Source organism: Platalea leucorodia (assembly GCF_965183815.1).
Source record: "Platalea leucorodia genome assembly, chromosome: 7".
Taxonomy (NCBI): domain Eukaryota; kingdom Metazoa; phylum Chordata; class Aves; order Pelecaniformes; family Threskiornithidae; genus Platalea; species Platalea leucorodia.
The window spans coordinates 9900281-9927867 of NC_138829.1; the positions used below are offsets into that span (position 1 = coordinate 9900281).

General features: G+C 39.6%; 1 protein-coding gene across 1 annotated transcript in view; it reads left to right on the plus strand.

Moving 5' to 3' along the window:
* The window catches only part of JAG2 (jagged canonical Notch ligand 2), a gene marked incomplete at its 5' end in the record, with an annotated part of 72404 nt that overhangs the window by 12669 nt on the left and 32148 nt on the right, over window positions 1-27587 (plus strand). Inside the window, 3 exons of the mRNA XM_082318668.1 lie at window positions 14278-14332; window positions 21046-21300; window positions 22333-22393. Of these exons, the coding sequence (XP_082174794.1) occupies window positions 14278-14332; window positions 21046-21300; window positions 22333-22393 (371 nt within the window). The remainder of the gene's footprint in view (window positions 1-14277; window positions 14333-21045; window positions 21301-22332; window positions 22394-27587) is intronic.

Here is a 27587-nt window from a genome sequence, read left to right on the forward strand (position 1 = left end):
GGTTGGTGCTGCAAACATGTGACAAAGTTTTACTGTTGCCACAAAGTACTGTTCTGAAGATTCAATCCTGCTACTGGAATATGATACAAGCATTTGTTTCAGGAACATGTTTATAAACTTAGTTTTTTCACAACTAAACTCTGGTGCTCTCATGTATGTTTAACAAAGCGTGTATGTCTGTGTGCAGAATTCCTGTTTTAATCCTTTATTCAAGTTCCTTGCGTGTGTTGATCTACATGAAAGAACTTGCACCATCTCTTACAGTGGTGACTCTTATTTTTCTGCTCAACTTATTCCTGTAAATTTATGGAGACAGCAAGATACAGATATAGCTTTGGTTGTGTCTGCAGTGTCCTGATTCAGAGAGCTGATGAGGTTGTAAGGGAAGGTGAGCAGCTATCTATGAAGTTGAAATAAGGTGTTTTCTTTCTGTTTGTTTCTCTGCCAGCCTCTTTAGCACGTGCAGAAATTCAAAACTGAGCTGGTGTTCAGTTTGGGTCTGAAATAAAGGACAGCTTAAGTGCGTTATCCCCTTTTTCTGGATTAATGACATTTCTGTCATGAGCCACAAGGAAATCTATAATCTGTTTGATAAGTCTCTTGTGCAAACGTGAAGTTCAAATTGACTGAAACTGTCATGCAACTCGTGGCAATAAAACCTAGACTTTTTTTTCCTTACAGTGAAAAGGCCTATGACGATACCTGTGCTCAGAGCCAACACCATTGGAGAAAGATGATGTATCTTGTTTGGAGCTGTACAAATGTTTGATCAGTCAGCTGTTGCCATCACTGTGGGCCAGTGAAGCTTTTGCCTCACGTGTCCTTTTTCAAATGTGACTGATGCTGCCCAACTAGCTCTAGAGTTGACTCAGTTGGGTAGGATGATGACGGATTTGAAAAGGACTTACTAAAACAGTGCCCTAATTTCTGCGCTCCCTTAGGAACAGAAGTTGAGTGTGGGCCTCTCTTTTTCCTAGGGCAAGACAATCTAGGCTCATTAGTTTGAATTGGTTTTGTGGGCATTTGCTTTTTCAAAAACAAAGGGAAAGACTGCAGTGCTATCAACAGCTAACGCTATTTAAAAGGGTTAAGATTAAACACTACTCTCTCTTTCCGGAAAATTTGCATACATAGAACTTGGGGGCATATCTATTTTTTTTCCTATATTTGCCTACCTCCTTAGTATGCATATTTCCAATACAAAAGAGAGCGCATGCAGGTGTTCTGTGTTTAGAACAATAATTAAAGTATGTTATTACGTAGTTAGTTTAATTCCCTCTTGACTTCAAGTTGAAATTATAATGATGCATGGCTTGAGTGCCCAGAGGACACTAATATCCATGCCACATGGAGCGTGGAGGGGAGGGGAAGAACAGTATTAATTACTAGTTCATCTTTGAATTCTAAATATTAGCATAAAACAAGTCTTGCACTAACCGTTAATGGGTCTTCATGGTTGTTACATACACTTCAAAAGAGACAATCTAGCTGAATTTTCATTAATGCAACAAGAAAGTGTACATATAATGGGCTTAATTTATCTTGGACTTCTTCCAAAACTGTAGGAAAGGAGTAGGACGTGGATACTTGGTTAATATCAAGTTTGTCTGAAACAGTTCAAAGGTGGTAGCAAGGCTGAAAGCTTCGGCTTAAATCTAATAAAATGATGTTAAGATGGTACCCAACTGTCTGCATGGTGTGGTACTTGTACACGTCTCTTTCTAAAAGGCTTTTTTCTCTGTTCTCTAATTTCATCAATACTTTCTTCTGTTCTTTGCTATTGGATTAACTTGGTGGATTTCTGCAAACTGCTAGTGCTAGCTCCAGCTGTGGTGGCGAGGACTGTGTCTTAATAGCTGTGAAGTCATGAAAGTATCTAAGGTGTAAATAGCTTGTTTATTTCCTTTTCTGTAATGATCAGGCAAAAACTCTATTAAAATTTAATCCTGTGACCCTCTGTCTAAAACAGTGTTTTCTGGTAGGTTTCTGACTTCTCTTTTTATCCACTAAAATGGGATACTAGCAGAGAAACATCTGCTGGAATTGCTACTCTGTTCTCATGTATATAACTTCTGATTGAATCTCAGTTTCTAATCTCAAAAATCAACACCCTGTGTTCTCCCTAAATAGGATGGCAAGGAAGGCTATTACTTGAGGTTCTAGCAGGTTTGCAGGGTTGATGCGCTTGGGTTTAATTTCATTTTCCTTCCTGCTGCTTCTGCTCTAGAACCGTCAAAAAGAGAAGCAAAATCTGGGGAGGTTACACTAGATTCTCCCATCTGAAAGACAGGTACAAGACAAACTGTGGCACTTGTTTACCTGTTACCTGAGGGTAGTCAAACTAGTGTTGTCTCTTCTTTTTGTATGGTTGTAGTATAGCATACCGACTTCTATTGTTTTGATAGCTGCTATATTTTAAATAGTTTTGTTTTGGTAATTGGCTGGCTTTCCTACTGTCTGATTTCTTCTGAGGTATAGAAGGGAGGCTTGCTGATGCTATTTTATATCCCGGTTTGCTTTCCAGAAAACCTCATTGGAACAGGTACATTAACATCTCTATCAAAGGATATTTAAAGATAGGTTAACTTTTAATTAGATTGTGTAAAGATTTACTGTATATAGATGTGTTAAGTAAATTAACTAGCAGAGGGGAGCTGTGGCAGTAGGAAGGATGGCTAATGCTTCTTCTGAGCACTGGTATTGGCTGGTTGCATTAGCTCTTTTGTGTTCTGCACTCATCATTAGCTCTGACCAGCTATTGAAACAAAGCTAAGATGAGCAGGATGTTTTGTTAAGACTCTGTTTTCAGGTGTATTATACTTTGTGTACATACCATCCTTCTTTATAGTGTCAGTTGTTCCACAGTGGTCACCTATGAACAGAGCATTGCAGTTCTCGGGCATCTGGGGAAGAGCTGGCGGTTGGGAGCAGCTGTCCTTTTTGAGGCCTGTTTTCCACATGCCTAAAGCTTTTTGTGGGATGCTAGACCTCTGTCCAGCTGATCTAAGGGTCACCTCCAAGATGCAGAAAAATCTGCCATGCTCTTTGGAGATTGGAATGTGTGTGGCGGGATGGGCTTCCTTTACACAGAAGAAAAGCAGTTTTATTGAGTTGTTGAATGGTATTAAGTTTCTGGAAGTCTTTTCCCATGACTTGTTAGAGACCTGAAGGAGAATGTCTTCTGTGGGTACTGACCAAAATGCTTAAGGCATTTTTTTTTTCTCTCTACACTTTGCAGAAGTGCAAATCAAAAAGTTTACCTGAAATAGGTTTACCTCAATAGGTATGACTTCAAAAGGCCTGTGATGTCTTAAATTCCTGCTTTCCTACCCCTGTTCCTTTTGGTCTAAAATGTGTTTCCTGGGGTCACTAAGGATTCTGGTCTCATCTCAAATTCTGAATCTGTCTTGCCTGAGCCCTGGACTGAGCCTGTGCTGAGTTTCAGGTACATAGCTACTGAGGCAGATCCAAAGGGCTGATCGGATATATCTGCTGTTTCCCTTTATCAGGGGTACTCTAGGTATTCAGGCAGACTATCTAGGAGGATCTGTTAGAAATCTAGGCAATCAGTCTGGCTTGCTCTGAAGAGACTGGATCTTCTTCTGTAGTTTGTGTTTGGAATCTTGAGTAATGACAAGGATTCCTTACAATATTTGAAGATGGGTTTTACGGATAGCGGTGTCACATTTGAGGTGGTTCAGTCAAGTTAGGGAAAATTCTGCAGTAAGTCTGTGACTTTTTTTATTTTTTTACGTCCAGCTTTAAAGTTCTAACACTACTTCTTTCTTGTTAGCTGGTATTTCCAGACTGTCGCAGATGCTCTTGCCTTCGCAGCTTTTGTGCCAGTGATGCTAACGTAATCTTTGCCCTTCCTATTCTGTTCTTCTCCTAATTCCCCCTGGATAATATAGGTGATGTTTTGAAAGCTGTTTTTTTCCTTCTTAGAGAGACTGGTTCCTGAGTGGCTGAACGGTCCAGCTTTTAATGGGGGAGGTACTTCTTGCTTGTGCTTCAGCTAGTGTGGAAGAACGTGTCTATCTGGAACTGTGATACTTCGCTCAGTGACATATATAGACGGTGCAGAATCACTTAGTGGAGTAAGAGTAACTAGGAATAGCACCAGCCTTCATCTGTGTTACATAGATGCCAGTAGGGATTGGTTTTGACTACTGTAAATAGAATAGCTAAAGTTTGGAGATGAATTGCCTACTTATTTCAGTTACCTTTCTGTGTAAACTTCAGTTTAGTCTTCCCCAAGACAAATACTGGTTTTCTTATAGTTAGGCCAGGATTTTTATCACAAATGTGGTGACAAATTCTTGTGTGAAAAATTGCTATAAAATCAGTAAGCTTAGTATTTCACTTGACACTTGTCGATCTTCAGCAAGTTAATAAATGATAAATGCTTGCTCTATTTGTGCATTTCTCTTATCTTGCCTTGGATGACAGCATATTCTGCTTTGTGTAACCTGACTTACTCGCTCTTAAAAGACTGTCTGGGTTACGTTTTCCACAGGGGAAGTTTCAGAAGTCCTCTAAACCTTTATTCCAAATAGTAAGATCTCACAGTTGATAGCTGTAGCTCAGCTTGTCTTTTTTCTGAATAGTATTTGTTACATCTACTGCAATAGGTACACGGCTTGCTATGCATTATTGCATTACATGGTTTGGTGCTTTTTTGCGATTATTTTATTTCATGTGAAATTTCAGTATTGCAGAAAGGAGAATCTTGGTTAGATTTTTTTCAATTATGACGACTTCTGTCGCAGCTTTCAAAGAGGAGTTCTGAGGTATAATTATAAATCTAATTCAGAACTGTTTTTTGTTTCTTCTGGCTCCCTTTTTTCCCCTCTAATATTTCTTGGTCATGATTTTGATTGCCCTGGGGTAGGTACTAATGGCTTGGGCAGGCATGCAAGGTTCTACAGTGTAATTTTTTTTTTTTTTAAGTAGTCTCTTAATGTCAGCTATCAGAAAAAGTGGAATACTTGCTTCAGAACAGCATCCATACTGAAACCAGAGTTCAGGAAATGTAAGCGAATGTTCATGGAAGTCTACGGGCAAGAATAGTGAAAATTTCTTTTCATTCTCCCAAGCTTTGTTTTCAACCTGGGAACTTCCAGAGCCAGTTGTGATTGTTCTCTCCTAAGTATTTGTGCCAGTCTGCTCTTGGACCCACAAAGCTCTTAAAACCACTTTGCCCTTAGGCAACCTGCGTAACATTTTGCCAAGCTTTGCATGAAGTGCTGTCTTCTCGTCTTCTGACCGTGGTTCCTGTTAGCTTAATTTGATGCCTTTTAGTTCTTGTCAAGAAGAAGGAAATGGATGAACTATCAGGCTGAGGAGTTTTGACTAGCTCTTTCATTCCTCTCATGGAAATCATTTGGTTCTTTGTTCCTTCTTGTTGCCTTTCTCTGGACCTTTGATTTCTGAGATCCCCCTCTTTGGGGATGCTATTCATCCCATCTCTTGGGAGAGGGAGACCAGGAGAACCACGCTGCTTCCCTCCAACTTCAGTTACAGAATCACACAGTGGCATAACACTGAATGTCTTTTTCCTTGTTTCTCCCCGTGTTCTCTAGCCTTCCCTTTTCTCCTGGGTGCACTTTCCCAACTGACTTATGAATATTAACTAGCCAAGATATGGATGAGAGTGGGAAGCAGATCTCTTGATCAAAGAACTTGTGTTGAGCTTGTGAAGGGAACTCGCTTAGCTAGAAACAACCTGGCTTTGGTGGATTGAAGGAGTAGCTGTTTATGGAATTGACAAGTCACAAGACATATTTTGTGAAACCTTGTTTATGAATACGAATTCGCACAGAATAGCAAAGTCACAAGTGTCATTAACTCAGGATTATATGAGGCTCTCTGAAAATGTGTTTACATTCAGCAAGGTTGGAAGTTTAAATGACAAGATTTGAAATACTGCGCTCCCATTATGACAGTTGGTACAAAGAATTCTTAAGGATACCGTGGAAAGAGAAAGACATAATTTGTAAGATTAAACTGTGTATATGTTAGTCTAAGAACTGGTTTCAAGACCTCCTAGAATGCCACTATTCTAGTCACTAGAATAAAATTGTAGTTACTGATCATTCACCTAAGATTAAATTCATTATTTTTTTAATTAGCATTTTGCTTGCTCAGCCAATTGGCAAAAAAAAAAAGTTAATCTATGCTACTTATGATGTATTGATTATTTTTATAAACCAATACTTTTGTTGAGACTTGTGGTGCAGAGGAGGTGACACAGGCAGAAGGCATTTGCAGTAAAGTAGAAGTGCTTCAACAAAACTGGTAAATGTGGTAGCTGATAGCTTGGATTGGTATTAAACATCGATGATATTCTCGTTTCTTGCTGGAAAATCTCAGCAAAGGCAAGTTATCACAGGAGTCCTTGTAGCTGAGTAGCTAAGTTTTCACTGATGCTTTTTTGTTTGTTTAGTTCTGGAAGTGTAAGGAAAATAAATGATTTGGAAGCCAATCCTATGTTGTTTGTTCAGATTTAAGTGACCACAGTTGACAGCTTGGACTTCAGAGTTGGAACTTAATCTCCCTGAGTACAGCAGAGAGGTGTATATGCTGGAATCAGGGGAGAGGGGGTGGAGTAGGGTGGGGATGAATAGCAGATACCTATAAAAAGCAGAGGCAGGAATTACTTGTATTCCAGAGGACTAGTATTGCTGCTATGCATGTAATGGTGAAAGGCACCCCTTTAAAATAGGGACGGGCTCTTTTAGAACCTTTAGTGCCCTGTGAGCTGAGAGTAGCTAGCAGATCAGCTTTTCTTCAGATAAGTACTGACATGACTACTGCTGGGTCAGATCTCCTGCAGTTTTTCTAAATAAGAAGCTAATGACTTGCTTCTGGCACTGTGAAAACTGTTAGTGAGGTACATGCTTCCCGTTTACTCAAGGATGCTGTTGCTCTGTCTGCAGCAGCTGTCTGATAGAGGGTGCTTTCAAAGGTCAGGGCCAGTACTGAGGCACTGGGAACAAATACTCTAAGATGTCATTTTTCACAAGGTTGAATCAGCTGAGATTTGCTTTGAGTTTCTGTCTAGGGTGCTAAGTTACGAGACGCTTGTGGAGTCTTTCTTCCAATGGTTTAGCTTCTCATGTGTAGTTGGATCTCCAGGGAGCTTTCTGTTTGCTGTGTATGTGGTCTGAGGTGACTGCATTAATGTCCTCCCTTGAGGAGCACTAGTTGGAGACATGGCATTTTGGCCTCTTGTGAGCTACCTGAAAATGGGTCACTGGTTTCTACAGGAATTAGCTACAGGTAATATGTGACTTCAGATGATTTTTAGAACTCCACAGCTAAAATGTTTGCTATCCCATGCTATATCAAGACCCCCTCATATTGAGAAATTCCTGTTGCATTCTGCCATTGCAGCAGGATCAGAGTATTTTCAAACCTTCACTTGGAAGATCTTGCTACAGATACAGCATCTGGTAAGGTATGTCATGATCTAGTAGTTTGATCACCTTGGAGAGAAACACACTATGCTTCTGTTTTACAAATCACTGGGCACTGCCAAATAGATGTTGTAATACTCCTTTGAGTTCCTCCTTGAAGTTGTTTTATCTTTTAGATGCATGCAGCTGGTAGTTGGTAGGATTCTTCCACCTAGTTGCTGGGGAATTTTCTTTAACTGGAGGTGAGTCTCTACCTGGGTGTTAAATTTGATATATTAACTTGAAGACTGACTAACTTATTCACCTGTTGTTTTTATTTGTGCTCCTTTTGCAATGAAATGAGTCTTAATAGTCTAGACATCTAGATTTCCCCCTGCCACCCCCATATGCGTACACACATACACACCCCTCCAGTTTTGACTTTGCTTAGTTTGGGGGAGGAGTGGAATGAAGTGTTCAAACTCATGTAGGCAGAGATATCGGCTTGTTGGCTGTTAACCATGGCAAAAAAATACCCCTCTCTCCCCCCTGGTTTTGCAGACTTCCTAAAGATTGTCAGGTGGGGCTAATTCATGAAGAGTTCCCCTCACGCAACAGTAGGGCTTCAAAGTTTGTAAACATCATCCTGCTTTTGTGACTGGGCCAAGAGAAGTATAACTGCAGTAATTGCTCTCAAATAGAAGGCTTCAGCTTGCTCAACTGCTTTCTGCTGTCTGCTGCTGATGTTTGCAGTACTCTAACCCAGCCTTCCACAGCACTCCTAACAAAATGGGATTGTTTGGCCCTGGTTTCCAAAGGGAAGGCTTTTGTTTAGGACTTGCTATGCTAGTGGTGCTTGCTTAAATGAAAAATGAGGGTTTAGAGGGTGGGCATCTTTATGATTTTGTGTGGTGGAATGGCTTCTGTGTTCAGCAGACAAGTTCTTGCATGAGAGTGTGGCTGAAATATCCTTCAAGTTTCAAAAAACAGCCCTCTTCCCCCTGCAAAATGAGGAACACTTACTCCTTCAGTAAAGGTCTCCATTATGCCTTTATAAAGTCTGTTTCTAAAAGATCAACTTGCAGGCTTCTTCAATCTATCTGCCCTTAAACCTGTGTTGAAGATGAGTCCTGGACCTTCTCAGAATCTTTCTTCATTTCTTCCTTATTCATTTTGCATTTCTGGCTTATTCATGAGGAAGCTGTAGGAACTTGCCTATCTGCAGGGCTCCTGGGGAAGGAAATGGAATACACTTGCCTTTAAGTCAGATTTTTCCATGGCAAACAGGCTGCTTGGGGGAGGGGGAGAGGTGCTGGAAAAAAAAAAAAGGAGTGGGGGAAGCCCCCATACCTGTGCTTGCCTCGCTTGTCTAAAAGTTTCTTAGGAAAGCAAATCTGAGAGTTGACCACGCTGATCAAGACTTAATGGACTTGGTTGCAACATTGGTGATGACTTATTCCAGAAGTTACAAAAATTAGACTAGTAATAAGAATAGTGATCTGCTGCTGTTGTTTGACCTGTTTTTACGGTTGAAATGCTCAAATACAGATGTTGCCTATCCTTGATTGAGGTTTGAAAGGAAATGGTGCTTACTGGCAATGAGACCCTGCATTTACTGTGTGACTGTGGAACAGGAAGATATTGTGGGCTCTGAATTTGTTTAGGAGACACATTTTTTCTACTTTGGAAGAAATCAGGAATCAGCTATGAAGTTTTTCCCTGTAGAAACTCTAGTCAGTCCTTTTAGTCAAATGAAATTGATAATTGTTTGTTAGAATAAAAGTATTTTAATACATGATAGCTTGTTACCGATACAGAAAACGTGAAGTGTTGATTTCACTCAACCTTAGCTTTTTGCGTTTTTCAGACTTTGAGAATCTAAGTTCTATACCTGATTGAAAGTGCTGTCAGCAGATTGATCATCTTTCTTGGGATGAAAAGTTTGACGTGTCTGGTTTGCAAAACAAAACAAAACAAAAACAACCTTTTGAATGTTGATTTACAAATATCAAGGTAATAGTAATAGGTCATGAAAAGATAATGCCAACCTAATATTACAGGTCTTGTTTCCCCCCCTCCCCAGCAAGGAGGTCGCTGGGATAGTATTGGGAGTGTTTTGTTTAGTGTAAACATTGGAATAATGCTTTGAAGTTGCTTTTGTCAACATGAATCCTGAGAAAAACACGACTGAAGCAGCATCACCAGGATAAACAGGCTTAATTTGTATCTTTCCAAACTGCTTGGCATATCTATTTAGTTAACTCCTGCAAAATGGGTCTTTCATAAAGCTGTGCTCTTCTGCAGAAGTGTGTTGATGCTCCTCTTCTGACTCGTAGCATTTAACATCTTCTGTTTTTTGATTTGGTGAGCCCAAATGTGGTCGTGTATTTAATCCTTTCTGGAAGATAAATCTAGACACCAAAGTCAGTAGAAACAAGTATATTTTCAGTGCTGTATGTTCACCCCGATCCCTTCCCCCTCCAATCTGTGCCATGGTCACTTGTAAAATATTTTCTAAATATTTTGCTAGGACTAGTTGACATGAACAACAGATAACTACTTTACAAAGCTTTTCTTCTGATGTATAAGAACAGACTGGAATGTGCATGTCCTGCTGTTGTGAGGTGCTGGTCATATCAGCCTACAACAAGACTTCTTGTGCAAGTTAGAAAAGAAGCGGGTGTGGTGGTGTTTGTGTATTATGCATAAAAGACTCATGAATTTGGGGCATTCTTAGGATACTTGTTAGAAAACTAGAGTTTTCTGTTAGATTTATGTGGGAACTTGAACATGCTTATACCTGTATTGGTAGCCTCTGTGGAGAACTTCTTACCTTAAGTAGCTTTTAAGCTAGCCTGTTCTTATTAAAGATGTATCAAAGAGCCAATATACTGCTGGATGATGTGAGGGGTTTAAAGATTTGCAGTATGGGTAGACCCTAGATTCTGGACAAGAGCTAAATTAATGTAAGTTCTGTAATTATGTTCTGGAAGCACAATTTAAGAAAGATGTTGTCTGGTGTAAGTATCTGTGCTACAGAAGAGGTACATGCAGCTGGTGATAGCGGAGGATGTGCTGGGTAGTCTATGTTAGGCTTTCTGTCGAAGAGCACAGATGGGACTAATGCAAACCCATGGTAGAGCTTTTATAAAGTGATTGTGTCCATTATGTAAGCTAAAAGTGTTCTTCAAAATTCATATCCATTAGTGTTATTCAGCCCATAGCTCTTACCCTGGTTATTGGGCAGGGTTACAGTATGGATGAGTGTATGGATATTAAAATTTCCACTAATAAATGTTTGTGAGAGTCAAACAAATGTTTCTGATAGTTGAGCAATAACTGGAAAGCTCTCAGTGCAGCATACCATGAACATATTTGGTAACACGGATGCTTTTTTGTAAGTTTTCAGCTGTTGTTTTAAAGTGAAGTGCAAAATTAAAAAGAATTTAAGCAGATCTAGTCAAGACTTCATGCTCATGGTGGGGGGGGAGAGGGAGAGGGGTGTTTTGAACCAGTTGATGAAGGATCTGTTTCCTGTTTTGAGGTGTAGTAATTTTAACGTGATGATCCATCTCACTACCACGGAGAGGAATTACTCTTTAAAGTTATCAACTAGCTGTAGGTGAGGAAGAGATGACCAGTTGGATTGGTAACCTTGGCTGTCTTCTCTAGGTGTAGAATAGCCCCAAAAATCAGTTTCTCTGATTACATTCTTGCTATGTCTGTCAGGGGGTTTTGAAGTGTGACTGTGTAACCGTCAGTAGAAAGCAGGAAGTTGCACAACTGAGAACTGTCCTAGCTGAAACGGATTTTCCAGTAAATGTGTATTTGTCTATCAATACTGTTTATTGCCATTTGAATAACATCTGTAATCTCCTACAAGTGTGACTGGTAGCCTTCCTGAAATGTTACACTCCGTGTGCTTGCTCACATGTAAATGGCCAAGTGCTTGCCTGTTAGCTCTGAAGTAGACATGGGGAAACTGAGTCTATGGGATGCCAGTAAGTGAAAGGATTTAATAGTGTGGGTCTTATCTTTGTTGTGTATGATCTTTCAGCTTTTTATAGATGGGCTTATAGTTCTTGATGGCCACCAGCGAGAGGAGGGTAAAAGCAAACGCTTGAAACCAGGCCTGTGCACCCTGGGGCTTGCAGAGCCACATCCTTGCCCTGCCTGCCACCAGGAGGCAGCACGAGCTGTGCGGGCTGCAGAGGTCAGTTATTTGGCCAGAAATTCAGTTATTCCACATCTTGGAAGAAGAGCAGTGCACCAGTCATAGCTGCTTGTAATGTACTATTAAGTTTCTATAAGGTAGTAGAGGAATATTTTCAACTCCAGAATCTATGCCAGCTTAGATGGTCAGATTTGCCACCAGAGCTATGGGACTCCTTATTTTAAGCATCTTAAAATCGGTAGAGTGCCTCTTTATGCCCATTCACACCTTCCAGGAACAGTGCATGGCGTGCAGCTCTCTTTACCCACAAAAATTCCCTAGCATCCTAGGCAAAGATTACAAATCCGCTTTCAAGTGGAATGACGGGAAGGCATAGTTGATCTGTTTCCTAAGACGGCAAGTCCAGCTTAAATTTTTTTCTGCCTTAACCTGTGTGGGCAGTCAGATGCAACAGCCAATTTGCAGTACAAAAGACCAGCACTTACATAAGATGAGTAAGTGGACATTTGGAAGTACTTCAGCACTATTTTGTACTTCTAATACAAATCGGTGGAACACAGGAAAACTGAGGAATATGTTAGAAGATCAGTTGTTAAAAGCAGGCGAGGTGGGTGACAGAGCTTTGGATCATGCACTGACTTGCAGAATTGTGTCTATGTTAACACTTTTAATTTTGACTCAAAATAAGGAGACTTGCAGTTGCCAGAAGATAATGTTAGGGCCATACCATATAGTGCTTATTTTCTGATACTATTCACTTTACATTTATTTTTCAGGTAGCAGTTCAGGAGAGGGGTGGCAGGTAGTGTTTTCAGAATACAAGGGGATCCTATCCTGCTTCCCTAAATGCTGAGACTGGGGGGCAGGGGAGAGCAGGGAGTTGGAGGGTGAAGCTACTGAAATGCTTCGCTAACACTTGCTTTCAAAAAAATTGTGGAGTTCGGCTGTGCTATATTGTCGTACCTCAGAAGCAGAGGCCTCTAATTTCTCAGCTGATCTCCATCAGTTGTTCCTTTCCAAAGACAGTTCAAGCCCAAGTATGCCTCTGTCCATTGTAGTCACGGCTGAGCTTCCTTTTTCCCTTCTCCCTTGAGTGCAATCTAACTATTTATCACTAAACCTTTTATCTGTTTCAATAATGGAAGATCTTCCCTAGTATATGTCTGAAGGCTGAAAGTAGAGAAGAAACAGTTTTCAAAGGCATAGCTTGTGGTGTGTATGTTAATGTAACTAAGCAATAGAAAAATACATGCTCAGTTAAGTGCATTTCTGAATAGACTGGTCCCTTGCTGTAGTCATGAAGGATCTCGGGCAGAGCCCTTCTGCTTAGGGTGCTGCACTGATCTTTCTTGTTGTTGCTGCTGCTGTTGTTCTAAAACAGGGAGATTTCAGTGTTATGTTCAACCCTTCTTGGTGGGGAGGTGAGGGGTGTACAAAGCACTACAAGCTATCTCAAAGTAAAAATGTACATGTCTTGATGTAACAGTAAAATAGTCCTAAGCACCCTATGAAAGATAGCTGAATTTTTACATAATTCTCTTCCTAAAACGGTGCTCTTAATTTCTTGGCTAAGTGTCCCCAGGTCCATATGAATTCATACATTGTAAGCCTGTGAATCGTGTGCACGTTAAGGCTTGGCTCTGCTGTATTTAATGAGCTTCAGTTTTTGGTGTGGCTTGCCTCTAAGCACAAAGATGTATACATGAGGGTTTTAGGATAGTGGTGCAATAACTCTTTCTGTCCTTGGAGGTTTTTTCCTTGGTTTTAAATGTATGTGAGAATCTCAATGTTAGCTTGGACAAGTTGGAAACTCTCAAAGCTGAAGGGTTTGACAGCTACTCTTGTTAAAACAGGTAAACCCTACATGTATGCATAAGGTAACTTTTTCCTAAATAAGTTTAGTATTTGAATATCAACATCTATCCTACATATTTGGTCATAAAACCAAGAAAAATGCCCGAAGCCTTGCTTTAGTGAAGTACAGCTGCCATGTTTTTTCCAAATCATTTTAAAACTGTCTGAAATCATGCTTTTCCTCTTTCCTCAGGGGAAGTATACTACAAGTGTGCTTCCTTTAACAGTTTCTGCTTCTGCTGTGTCTTTTGCAAGTCTGTTTTTCATACTACCCATTTCATGAGAAAAGTCTAAATTCTTGATAGATGCAGGGTGGATTTTTGTGTGTTCTTCTTTAGATATGTTTTTCTAGAAAACAGCAAACAGATCTGTTACATAGAGTGATCTTTTGTGTGCTTCCTAAAGGATGGCTCTGATTTTATTCCTTTTTTTTTTGGTCTTCAGTTGCTTAAGTCTTAAATATCCTAGCTGTTTCCCAGTGTTCAGAACCCTTCACTTCATTCAGACCTCTTACGGCTACTTCTAAAATGGATTTTTGTGGCCAAGCAAAGCTGAGAATTAGATGCAGTGGGAGGAGAAGAAGAAGAATAATTCAGTCCTTGGTGTGTGTGGGGGAATGTTTTTGTTTTGCTGTCAGCATGCTTTGCCCCAGTTTTTAATGCTGTTACATTTCATGCTTTTGAGAAGATGCCTTCAAGGGCTTTCACATGACAGCAGAGAAGTGAAATTTTTAACTGCTTTCAGCTGGCTTTCTTGTAGCAGGAATATCTGCTTATTCCAAATCACTGTGTGTGTCTGGTGTGCAACAGTAGTTATTTATTACTATCTAACTGGTGTCTTATTTCTTTTCAGAGATCGTTCACATTAATAATAGAAGCATGGGATTGGGATAATGATACAAAAGCTGGTGAGTATTTATGTAAAACTTGCATCTTTCACTTACTCTGTGCTGTATTTCCACAGATTGGGGAGGGGGGAAATGGTACGCTGCTGCGATTGGCCATCCCTCCAAATCAGTCTGAATGCAATCCTGCTGTCTAAGTAAAGGGCATGTACAAATACAAGCAGTGAATACTGGGTTAGGAACTGTGAAAAATTATTACTGATAGGAAAAAGAATGGACAGTAGTGAGTCATGTATTGCACTTTAAATTCTCCTCAGTTTACCCATAACCACATTGTGCAATACTTTGCATGATCAGGTAAACAAATAAGTATTCTTGTTCCCCATAAAGAAACCATGCTTGATGTTTTTGATGCAAGTGTTCTAAATCATGGTATGATTCCTTCTCCATTTGTTTCTCTTGAAGTACTGAAAGTTACCTTTCATTTCTGGTCTGCAAATGCTAATGCTCAGTATCAGAGCAGGGCTATTGATCTGAATGAAAAGCAAGATTATTGTATAAATACTTCAAAATCATATGAAGGTGCTGGTTGTCATATTGTTGCTGAAGTAGGAGTCCAGCTTGAACCTACTCTTTGGTAATGGTTTACAAACCTGTCTTAAAATAATCGATGCCTTTGGCTACAATTGTTAGGTGAACTTTAGGCTTTCATTGTGGTTAATGATGGACTATTTAGTCTTGGCTGGAATCAATATAGAGGAAGATAAGTATTTGGACGTGAAGACAGCAAAGGTTTATGTCCCAAATCATCATCAGTTTCTAATTATAGGTTCCATTCTCTGCTGCTTCACTGGCCATCCTTATCAAGATGCATCAAGCATAAAAAAATTGGCAAAGCTCAATTGGTATTAAGGCTATATTAGAGTTTCAAGGTCCTTTTCCTTGAAGACTGGGATCAGTCCCACTTGCATTTTCCTGACAGACTTTCCTAACTTAGAGGTTTTCCTAATGTACTCTGTCTCCAATGATAGACAAAGTAATGATGAGTTTGTAGTTTGTTCCTGAGCCCTCCCTCGATTAGAATTAAGCTTCTTTTGTCCTGTTGTTTAACAGCTCCTTCAACCTTTTCTAATAGGTATGTTTTCTTTAGATCTCTGATAATGGATGGCCAGGCCCAGAGAGTTGTGGTGGGGTTAAATCCAGTTGGCAGCCAGTCACAAGTGGTGTGCCCCAGGGCCCAGTGTTGGGGCCAGTCCTGTTTAATATTTTTGTCAATGATCTGGACAAGGGGATCGAGTGCACCCTCAGTAAGTTTGCAGATGACACCAAGTTGGGTGGAAGTGTCGATCTGCTGGAGGGTAGGAAGGCCCTGCAGAGGGACCTGGACAGGCTGGATCGATGGGCTGAGGCCAATTGTATGAGGTTCAGCAAGGCTCAGTGCTGGGTTCTGCACTTCGGTCACAACAACCTCATGCAATGCTACAGGCTTGGGGAGGAGTGGCTGCAGAGCTGCCTGGCAGAAAAGGGCCTGGGGGTGCTGGTCGACAGCTGGCTGAATATGAACCAGCAGTGTGCTCAGGTGGCCAAGAGGGCCAATGGCATCCTGGCTTGTATCAGGACTAGTGTGGCCAGCAGGACCAGGGAGGTGATAGTACCCCTGTACTCGGCACTGGTAAGGCCACACCTTGAATACTGTGGTCAGTTTTGGGCCCCTCACTACAAGAAAGACATCGAGGTGCTGGAGCGTGTCCAGAGAAGGGCAATGAAGTTGGTGAAGGGTCTGGAGCACAAGTCTTATGAGGAGCAGCTGAGGGAGCTGGGGTTGTTTAGACGGGAGAAAATGAGGGAGACCTTATTGCTCTCTACAACTACCTGAAAGGAGGTTGTAGTGAGGTGGGGGTTGGTCTCTTCTCCCTAGTAACAAGTGATAAGACAAGAGGAAATGGCCTCAAGCTGCACCAGGGGAAGTTTAGGTTGGACATTAGGAGAAACTTCTTCACTGAAAGGATAGTCAGGCCCTGGCACAGGCTGCCCAGGGAAGTGGTTGAGTCTCCATCCCTGGAGGTATTTAAGAGATGGGGAGATGTGCTTGAGGACATGGTTTAGTGGTGGACCTGGCAGTGCTAGGTTAATGGTTGGACTTGATTACCTTAAAGGTAGTTTCCAACCTAAATTATTCTAAGTAATTCATGTTGCTGCAACCCTTCAGTTGATCCACAGCCTTCTTGAATGGCACTTCCCAAAGTACATACACATGGTATTCAAAATGAGATCTTATGTGCTGAGCAGAGAAGCCTGAATCTTGAATAAGTTTAGATATCCTACATAGCAACAGATTGTAGGTGTCCTCTTGAATGCTTTGTTCAGAAAGTACTACATGAAGTTAATTCCTTTAAATAGTTTCCAGCTTGGGAATAATTTAGCTAGGGGCAGCTAAATACAGTACAGTATTTACTAAAATACAAATAAAATAGCTAAATACAGTACAGTGAATATTGGAATATTCATGCCCTAGTTCTGGATGGCAGATCAACTCATGAGGTGGTGTAGATGGGGGTGAACATGAAGAGCCTATCCTGCAAAAGAGATCTGTATGCATTTAAGTGCTGAATTTTGTTTTTTAATAAGCTAATTAATAAATAATGCTCTTCTAACTTGCTGTGTTTGTCTTAGAATCTGCAGAATCCTCTTGCAAATCTGTAGCTTTAAAATCCAGGGTTTTTTAAAATACTCCTGATAAGGGGACAATCGCTTTAGGCTTCTGTTAAGTCTTTCTTATGCCTTTTAGTTTTTTAACATGCTCTAACAAATCTTTTTTGCTTGATGTCACTTTTTTTTTTTTTCCTGAACTTCAGGACAACAGGATATATAGTGTCCTTTGGAGGCCCAATGGGCCATCTCCTTAATTTAACAGTTTCCATAACTACAGGAGTCTATATAAGTGTCAGATTACAGTTTAGCTCTCATGAGAAACTGCTAATGGAAGGTGAACTTCCCTTTAATATAGGCTGCCAGAGAGGTTCTGTTAAGCTGTATTGTATTTGAAACTTAGAAGGCTTGTCATGTGAATTTAGGAAGGCTTTGTTGGCTTATAATTTGGCAGGAAACTAGCTAAATGCTTGTCTTGGTTAAATGTTTCTGTAGTCTGTTTACTGATTCCATGATAGAGACCTGTTGCTTTGCCATGCTGCATATTAGATTTCTAGGAAGAAGTCCTTAATGCTGAAGATTTTCTTCTTTTTTTTTTTTTTTTTGAGTGGTCTTGGATGGGTGTCCTCCAGTAGGTTTCGCCTTGTGAATCTGTCAAGGTGCAAAGTCACTTCCCTTGTATTTCTGCAAGGACCGCTGAACTGCCAAACAGGGACAGATGAGTAAAAAATTGTATGTAAGATAATAGGAAAGGGAATATGTCAGCTTCTCTAGAGAAAAGACAATATCAGCATCACCTTTTGTATTGCCCTGTGAGTAGCTTGTTGGGAATGTCTGGCCTCTGCTAAAAGCTAATATGTTGATGATCAGTGTTCTTATTTAAGTGTAGTCGTGGCTCCTGATTGCACCGTTACAGTTAAATACTCTTCAGATAAGGATTCCTCTTCCAAAAATCAGATGCTTAATTAAAGAACCACCTTTTAGCCATCATCTCGTGTTATGCAAACATGTGTGCCACTATCTGCTTTTCTAGAGAGACTTGCAGAAAACTTCTTAATAATGAAGAAGCCTGGTTGCTTCTGAGGTGTGGGGGGGGGGGGAGGTTAGAGGGGTGTATGCTGCTTTTTTGACCAATAACTAGACAAATTCAGTTATGCAGTCGTTGCCTTTACTGAGGGCTAAAAGTAATGTGTGTGAGTTCCTAACGTGAATTTTAATGGTAAACCTGATGCAGGGAGCAAACTTGTCTCATCAAAACACTTAAATATGAGAGACTGACTATCTTCAGAAACACTTTGGCATTGTGGAGGAGGAAGGAGGAACGTTGACAAACACGTTCCTCCCTGTGATTACAGATCTCTTCGGAAGATGCACCTTCTATTTGGGATCAGTTTTAAATTTGAAGTAAAGCAGAATTCTCATACTTCAGTACTTAGTATTTTAGTATTAGAAAGTAAATGACTTGGAGCTGATTTCCTGATGCCTTTTGTGGTTCAGGGTAAATTATTTGGCTTGCTTATTTAGGCTGTTAAGGCCTACTTTTACTGATATAAGCTAGAGAAAAAGCTCTTAAGACTCAGAATACATTCTTTTTCAGAGGAGTTTGTGAAGATAAAGTTTGTTCAAAAAAAAAAAAAAAGGCACTATTGGGTTATTTCCTCTGTTCTTGACCCCAGGTATTAAGAGGACTGTTCTGCATAGGTATATTTGTAATAGCTGTAATGCTTGTTCCAGTTGTTTAACTGTCTGACAAATCTGCATTAGCCTGAAGATGCTGGATAAGATTTTAATTATATAAGCCACTCCTTTAATCTCAGGACCTGTTCTTCAGTCCATCTGATGCACTTTGAGGAAACACCTCATAGCCATGGCTGTTGCAGGCTGTTTTAATGAGCCTCTGTTGCTTATAGCTGGAAAATAGCTCTATAATGCCTATTTGCTATTTGTTGAAATTCCTTGACTGTACAATGATTCAGCATTTTTTCTTTATAGTTTTTCATCAAGGTTTTCAGATCAATAGTCATTAGAGAAGAAGAATATCATGAAAGGATGTTGAATCTAATCATGAAGCTTTTAACGGTGATTGGTATGATAGATATCCTGTTCAGTCAAAAATAAAATGTAGGCAGCCTTATCGAGCTTGCAGGTTTCTTGCCCACTCTTATACTGGCCACATGCTGCTGGATGACAGAGGAGTTCACATATAGGAATTTGAGAGTTAAACAGGGGTAGACTTCAGTGTGTCTTGTCTAGCCATAAAATGTTTTTTGCAGACTAGTCCGGGCAAGCGTGAATTGTAGCCTATATATGGCAATACTACTTTTAATATTAAAACAGAGGGATACTTTGAGTTCTTAATAATTGGTGAACCTTTCAATGCCTAGTTAAAACAGCTTTTTTTTAGTTCAATATTCCTTAATTTTAAGAGGAAAGGTTTTTATGGTAGAAGCAAGCTTGAAAAAAAGATGTTAAGATAACAGAATGCATTGCAGAGCCCAGTACTTCTGTAGCTTTCCTTTTCCTTTAATGTTGGAGTGACTGAAAATTGTCACTTGAGTCCTTTTACCTGCTGACGGGGAAGTGCAGCTTTGGTAACCGATGCACAGGATACCTCTCTGCTGTCAGTAACTTACTAGGTGAGAAACAGTCACTCCTTTGGTTTTATTTTCTAAACTGATCAGGCTAATGAGTTCTAGAAAGTAAATACGTGAAACACATTTGCTGAAAATGATAGTTTAGTATTGCTTGCTACCAGCTTGGTGCGTTTTCTATTATTATTAATCTGAAGTTTAGACTTTATCTCACTACCATTACAGCTTCTTGCTGTGTGCAAGTTTTTGGTTCTTCATTTCTTTTAACGTGCGTTTTAAGGAATATTTATTTAAAGAAAATAGATGCTGAAGCTCTGGTCTGGCAATATTACAGCTGTTTCATAAATGGGTGTGAAATTCATATATACAAGTGGAGCTTCTGTTCCTTTTTCTTGTCCTGAAATAGAGCTTGGGGTTCCAGCTGCAGCTTGCGGAGTCACCTATAAAACCTCTTGTAGTAGGGTGTTACCAGATTTGAATAGTGAAAACATTTGAAAGCTCTTATCACTGGGGTTACTCACTGCCTATTCCTACCATGTTTTGCTTATTCTTAACATTTGCTGAAGCAATTGTATAATTTCATTGTACTGACTATAATTGTGTCTCATCTCCTAGTACTGAAGCTTCTATACCAAGAATAAAGTGGATACATACAAAATGGATATTAACAAAAATGAAACTTTGTGTTGGCAGTTCCATAATCTTATCCTAGAATCCTCTTGTCCCGTGTGACAGCTAATACTTTGTGCACATTTGGTCTCAGTTAATGGAGCCTGGCAGGAGCAGTGCTGCTGATGTCTGTGAGGGCAAGGCAGGATGCTTATAGAGTGTATTGCAACAGTGATCATGATTATCAGTAGTTCCACTGGGGATAAGGATAAGCAGCATACAGAGTTGAGAATGGTCCCTTGACAATCCTGGGTTCACTTGTATATTTCTTCTCAATGTTGAATACTAGCTGCACAAATTGATCTATGAAATGCTTGTTAAAGATATTTTGCCTTTACTGTAGAGAGAATAATAAAATGGAAAAAAGCTACTTTATGCACATAATGCAAGCCTACCAGAGCATTTACTATTGCTTAGTAATTTTGCAGCAAATTGAAAGTGTATTTTGTTCCATTTTTAAAATTAAACTTGCACCAGAGAACTTTAATATCTCATCTACTAGGTTATGCAGATTTTGCAATTTTATAAGAACAAAAAGGAGGCAAAAAGAGCCTCATATCAAGATAAAGCTGCTGGTTGTCAGTGTGTGGGTGTGGTATGTTTGGCTGCCTTGAAAAATAAGCTATTTCCTATGGATTATGTTCCAGGGTTTTTTAATATTTCCTTTGGGACACTTTTTTAAATTGGCCTTCCTGTAATGAACTTTGCAAGGCAAAGGAAAAATTCAGTTATACAGTAGATCTTTATCATCTTAACGTTTTCTTTACTAGGTCTTCTCTTAACCAGTTAAATACTTTTGATTTGAATTTATAAGCTCTTGTGTGCTATCAAACTTATCACCTGTTGAATTTACCTTTTCTTGAAAAGGTGAAGACTTGTTAATAGAACGAGTGGCACATGCTGGCATGATCAACCCAGAAGATCGATGGAAGACACTACAATTTAATGGTCCTGTTGCCCATTTTGAAGTACAAATAAGAGTGAAGTGTGATGAAAATTACTACAGTGCTCTGTGCAATAAATTTTGTGGCCCTCGAGATGATTTTGTTGGTCACTACACATGTGATCAAAATGGAAACAAAGCCTGCATGGAAGGTTGGATGGGAGAAGAATGTAAACAAGGTAGTATTGTTTGCTTCATTTTAGATTAGCTCTAATGTGTATATAATAGGTATAAACTGCAGTAGATATTTCTGTAGTGTCAGTGCTGTAGCATAGTAATTTTAACATATACAGACTTTGTCCTTTGAATATAAATCTGTGAAAAAACATTCTCTGTGAAGAGTGGAACCCAGGGCAGGATACAGTGCTGCTTGCAGTGTGTGCTGTGGGGGCTACACAACAAATTTGGGATTTGAAATAGTGAAACATCTTTTTACTAATTGACTTTATTCAATGGTGGTGTTACTTCAAAGCAAGATCATGTATTACATCTGTTAATGTAAGATTCTATTTAACAGTGATGATCTCAGTAATACTGTAGACTTTAATCCTGTAAAAATGCCCTCATAACACTATTTTTGCAAATGAAAAAGTTTTAAGTGTAATGTATGCAAAGCTGAAAGCTTTTTGATAGCTCTTAATGTGAACAGAAATTCAAGTGTAGTCATCCTTTTTAATATACCACTCAATCAAATCTATGCCTCTTGCCATCAGTCTCAGAGAGTAATTAGTGCTAAAATTACTTGATGTACTTGTCTTTCTGTTGAGGGCTGCTTGGTTTTGTTTTCTGTTCCTTTTCAGTAAAAAGCCTGTTAATGAGAGGAAAGACCATTTTTAGGGCTTACTCAAGGTTATGTGCATCTTTTGAAGCTTGGGATTTCCAGCATAATACCAGTCTAATACCAGGTTTAAAAAATAACTGTATTTGATAAATGTTTTGGTGCTGACACTCTTGCTGCAAACCTATTTGGTAGCAACTTTTTCAAGGAGTTACCTTAAGTTATTTTTCATAAACAGTTGTAACGGGGTTGTGCTTTCTGAAATAGCTAGCGGGAAGCAACAACTATTGGACCAAGGCAAAAGACAGTCTGTTTTGCACAAGCAACAAATAGGCTAAGTGACAGAAGCCCTAGCTGAACAGTTGCAGATTGCTGCTGTACTAATGGATACCTAGCTGCCCAGACTGATGCCCAAACCTTTTCCTTTTTACAGCTGTATGTAAACAAGGATGTAATTTGCTCCATGGGGGTTGCAGTACACCCGGGGAATGCAAGTAAGTCTGCATGCTTGAGTATATTTTTTTATGACTACTGATCTTTCTAGTATTTTCTGTGTATGTTGCTACTTTTAAAAAGTCTCCTTTAAAATGGAAAAAATTCTAATCAAAAACATGGATGGAAATAGATCTGAAGTAGATTTCACATGTGTAAGAACTGTATATACTTCATACTGTTTTGCAATCCTGTTGTGTTTTTTGCGTGTATAGGACTCAACAGACTTGCTTCATGTAATCCAAAACTATGCCTTTATCAAATGAGAATAATCTTTTTTCCTTTTTTTTTCTTTTCAAAATACTTAGGAGCTTTGATCTCTATGTACTATCTGTTCTCCTCAACTAAAAAGGGGAACTTGCTCATTGGACTGTTATGACTAGGAAACGCTCACAATGCTAGAACACAAATATATGTATATTGATCACCAGAATACAGTAAGCTTCACTTTTCCAAGAAAAAAGGAGGTTTTGGTAGTAATGGCAATAAGAGTAGCAACCTTAACCTAAACTTTCTACCCCAAGTGAATGGGTTTTGGTCCCTGAATCCACAAGAACAGAGTCTCAAATGTTCCCTTAACTTTGTGATGAAGCCCAGGTAGCTTCTGTGGTAGCAAGAGGACTTGATTGTTTCCTTGTAAAAGTTCAGGCATCCAACGCAGTAGGTGAAGGGGAAATGCGTGTTATTTTTACACTGGCTGTTGAAGAAATAGGACAGGTCTACTTGCAAGTTTGGGAACCTGTGTAAGTTCTTGAGTTTATTTGTGGTCAGAGTTGTATGCATCGCTGTAAGAGTGGATTTGTACAGTGGTTCCTTTTTAAGCCATTGAGTCTGCTTGCTTGGAATGATGTGAAACTGAACTGGCTGCCAGAACCCCTGAGAGCTGACAAATACTATTTGTGGCAAGCTGTGATAGTTTAAGGCATTTCTGCTTCATCCTTCTACTAGTAACTACTACAACCATCACAGAAGTGGCAGAAATAGGATGCAGGTTGCTTAGCTCTGCTGGGCTTAGAGCTAAGCTGGGGTTGAAGTGCCAGTTTGTGAGCTGTGGCAGCTGATGTGCAAACAAGTCCCATCCTGCTGGAGAGTCTGAAGTTTCTGACAGTGGGGTATGGCGGATAACAAAGTGAGTCCTAAATCATTGCACCACAGAGTGGTTTCTTACCACCCTGAAGCTTCCATCAGATGCTGCTGACTTGTAGAAGATTTAGTGTGTTGTAGCTCTCAAATCTGACTGAAAACTGCTAATTCCAGTATATGAAGTGCAGGGTTTCAGTGCATGTGCAGTTTCACTTCTGAAGAGTTATAAAACCTCCCTTAAAAGATTTTTTTTTTCCAAGGCCAGTGCTTAAACCATGGCTTCCTTTTTGTAAGAAAGAATATTTCTATTTAATGTTATTTGGGATCTTTCCATATCATTAAATATTTTGTTTGTGATTTCAAGTATTATGTGCCCCTACTGCTGTTGGTGATTTTTTTTTTTTTTAGGTTACAAGTAGAGTTTGTGGTTGAGAGCTGGGCCAGTATCACTTCTGCCTAAGTGTTCTTTCCCTTGAGCCTTCCAAGAACACATTTTTCCCCTTGAGAACCTACTCTAATGAATATTGATTCATGTAAGGGTTTCTGGAGTCCTGTGGGTATCAAAGAACTGTCCTAGGAGCCTGTGAATGTTTGCTTTTTGAATGCAAGGAGCTTTTGAATAAAAGTGAAAAAGCAGCAGGCTTAAGCAAATGTAAAACAGTACCCTTTTTTGGAGGGGGTGAGAAGGGGTGGTGCAGTTTCCTTTTTAGCTTTCGTTTCTCTGTGGTACCAGCTGTATCTGGGAAGACAGAAGTTGGAGAGGAGGAAGAAGGCTTAAAGAAGGGAATACAAAACCTTTGAAGGTTGGGGGCTGGATGGCTATAGTACCTTTTTTTTAAGGTGTCTGTCTCACATGAGCAAAGCCTTTCCTTACAGCATGTCACTTGATGTGAAGAAGCATCTAATGTTGTAAGTCTAGGTGCCCCTTCCTAACCTGCCCAGCTAAATAAAGCTCACAAAAATAACATTGAGTCAATCGAAGGACTCTGACCAGAAATCTCCCTATTTTCTTGGATGGTTTCTCTCATCTGAAAGGAAGTACTGGGGGAAGGAATAAGGGACTCAGTGTTTCAGATGGATTGTATGCCATTTGTCTTGTTTCCTAACACCCATCTGCTGAAGTGATAGATCTGTGATCAGCAGGCTGAAGGAAAACAGTAGCTTTTCTATGTATGACCACTCTCTTTCTAGTATTGCAGAAGGTTCTCGGCTACCTCTTTAAATGTGATTTGGTAGGTTGAGCTTGTTCACACAGATATCTTTAGCTTGTATTCTGTAATAGTTATTAAGCTACATTAGAAATGTTGCTTTTAACCCAAATGGATAATACTTTCTGTAGAAAAATGATTCTGAACTAAAAATAAGCAAGGCTTACAGACATGACCTTTATCTTCAGCAGTACAAAGGAAGCTGTTATTTAAAAGAAACTGCTATGTTTGGTGCTATTGAATTATAATCTAGATTCCTTCATCCTGGTTTTTGGACAGTTGCCACTGCCATTTAACAGGTGAAAACAATGTCCTTTTTTTAATTCAGAAAGAAAATGAAAATGTGAGAAAAACATGGGTGTGAGATGTATAGAAATCTAGTGGTGCCAATAGCTACTTGGTTGCCAAAATCTGCAGTGGCATTTATAAATAGAAAAGTTGGAAAATGGTTTCCATCTTCAACTTGTATGAACATGCAGGTAACTTAAGCAACAGCTCTGAGGCTTCAGCCCAACTCTCATAGCAAGGATCTACTCTCCATGCTTTGAATGTTCCAAAGTAATTTAGAGCTGTTCTTGGATTAAATGTTATATTAAAAACAGATCTTCAAAGTAGCTCAATGACTGCAGACTGTTAATAAAGGATATGCTGTTAGCAGTTACGATACATCATCTGTTGGGCAAGTTCATGTACCCCTTGTTTTGAGGAAGTTATGGTGGTGTGAAGTTTGACATTTCTTTTGTTTAGCTTTCGTCAAAGAAATGGAAAATAAGTAGGGGATGACCTGATGTCTCAAAATGACCTGATGAGGGAAATGATTTTGTGGTATCGCTGGGTTTAGGTGATAGGTTTTTGTCATTGTGGAGATAGTTCAGAAAAAGTAATAATTTACTGGATAATGAGCAAAATTACATCCTTGAGGAAAGCAAAAGCAACTTAGTTGGATCTTGCGAAGATGGGAAATTGCAGTCTTAAAGGTTGGGGGGGGTTATTTTATCCATATCTGGGCTCAAAGTGTCTTATTGATTGACTTCACCAGCCCAAAGTAGTAGGAAGGATTGTCAAAGAAGCAACACTGCCAAGCCATGATGATTGGTGCTTCTTGTATGTTTTTGCATCATTTGAAGTACTTTGTTAAATTCCATTAAACTCTAGAGAAGAATGGAGTTTGATCTAATGGCTTATAACTGGCTTAGGCTCAATCACTTTATGAAGTTATCAAAGTGAATATAGAAAAACCACAAGTGACAGTCTCCTTCCTTGATTAAAACTGCTGACTTGAGTATGTTTGGTACCACTCATAAACTGTCAGTAGGCTAACAGCTTAATCTTTCACTTCTTTGTGATCCACAGTGGTATGGGTTTGGCAGAAGTCCAGATATGCCTTGTATCCGGGCTACACTGTCATATTCCTGCCAGGATGATTGGTATTTTCAGAAGTCTTTCTACTTTTCCTGTTGCCTTTGAACGTTTGAATTTCTCGTCCAAAGCAAAACAGAAGGGGTCCAACCCCTACCAAGCTGCTCAGCTTGTGTTCAGCTTCTGGAGCTATGGTAGGACCTAGATTATGTCCTGGGAAATGCAAGTCTCACTTCACACAACTGTGATATGAAAATTTCTTTAGAATATGTAGACTAACTGAAATGAGTTAGAAATGGGGTTGTTAATAGTACTTTAATGTGAATTCGTGCAAGGTGAGCAAAGCAAGCATGCAGTTTTTAAAACTTTTTAGGTAAATTAATAGTTTAATCTGTGTTCTTTGAACTGTCTTACTCTAGAATTACTTTTGAACAACATGTGACAAAGTTTTGCTTTTACAATGTTGGTGACTTTGTTTTTATTTAATCATGTCTGTTGTGTTGAAACAGATTTCTCATACTTCCTGCCCAGTGCCATGCCTTCTGTAGGCCTTGTATTCCACTTTGGCCCTGCTTGTGAGGCTGATTTCTTGTGTTCAGCAGTGCCCGCAGGTGCTGTATGCCTCTCCCAAGTGGTTTTGCTCCCTTAACCTGTCACTATAAGGGCCAGAACCTGCTCAACTGTTATTCAGTGCTTTCTTTACAGGGATGCAGGAACAAAAGCCTGAGTTGCAAAATGAGCTACAACTACCTGGAGCGTTGGGGTGTGACAGTGTTCTAGAGATCCTTGTTAAATGTTAAAGGCTTGCGTAGTCTTCCTGTCCTTTTCAGTAGGAGGCCTACCAATATCACTAATCTCTTGCTTATGTTTTCATGACAGTTGAGTGGATAACAGGGGTTAACATCAACATTTGGGAACTCTGCCTAAACTTTAAAAAAAAAAAAAAAAAAAGGCAGCTGGATTCTTGTAAACTCATTCTTGGGTACAAGGAGATCTGGTGAGGCATCTCAAAGCAGGTTGTTATTGACTAACAAAAGATCTTAGAGGACTGACAAAAGAAGGAAATACTTTCTCCCCATTTTTAGAAGCAGGCACTGTAAGAAATGGGGTCCTTCCATCTTAGCTAGATCAGATAGAAATCTCAAAAGAACACTGAAACAGGTATACCATTTCTAAACATCTAGAAAATGCTTACAGATGAGTTACTGGCTAACCAGGACTTGTCAAGAGCAAATCTAAATGATATGGCTTCCTTCCACAATTGTTCCAGAATGGAATTATGAGAAATCTCATAAGCTCTCAAATGAGGAGAAGTCTCATAAGCTGCTCTGAACAGTAAACTAGAAGGTCTTGTTTTGAGCAGTGTGCTAGCTGCTGTGGCATCTGATCATTTCAATTCCTGCAACTTGGACTAGCTATGGTCCCTAAAAAGCACAGAGCTACTGTTTGGCCCTGCAGGAATGCGCTTGGTACCAGTACCTGGACATCATCTTCTGTCTCCTCTTTGATGCAAGGTATTGTATCACAGCTTTGAGTTTCAAAGAAC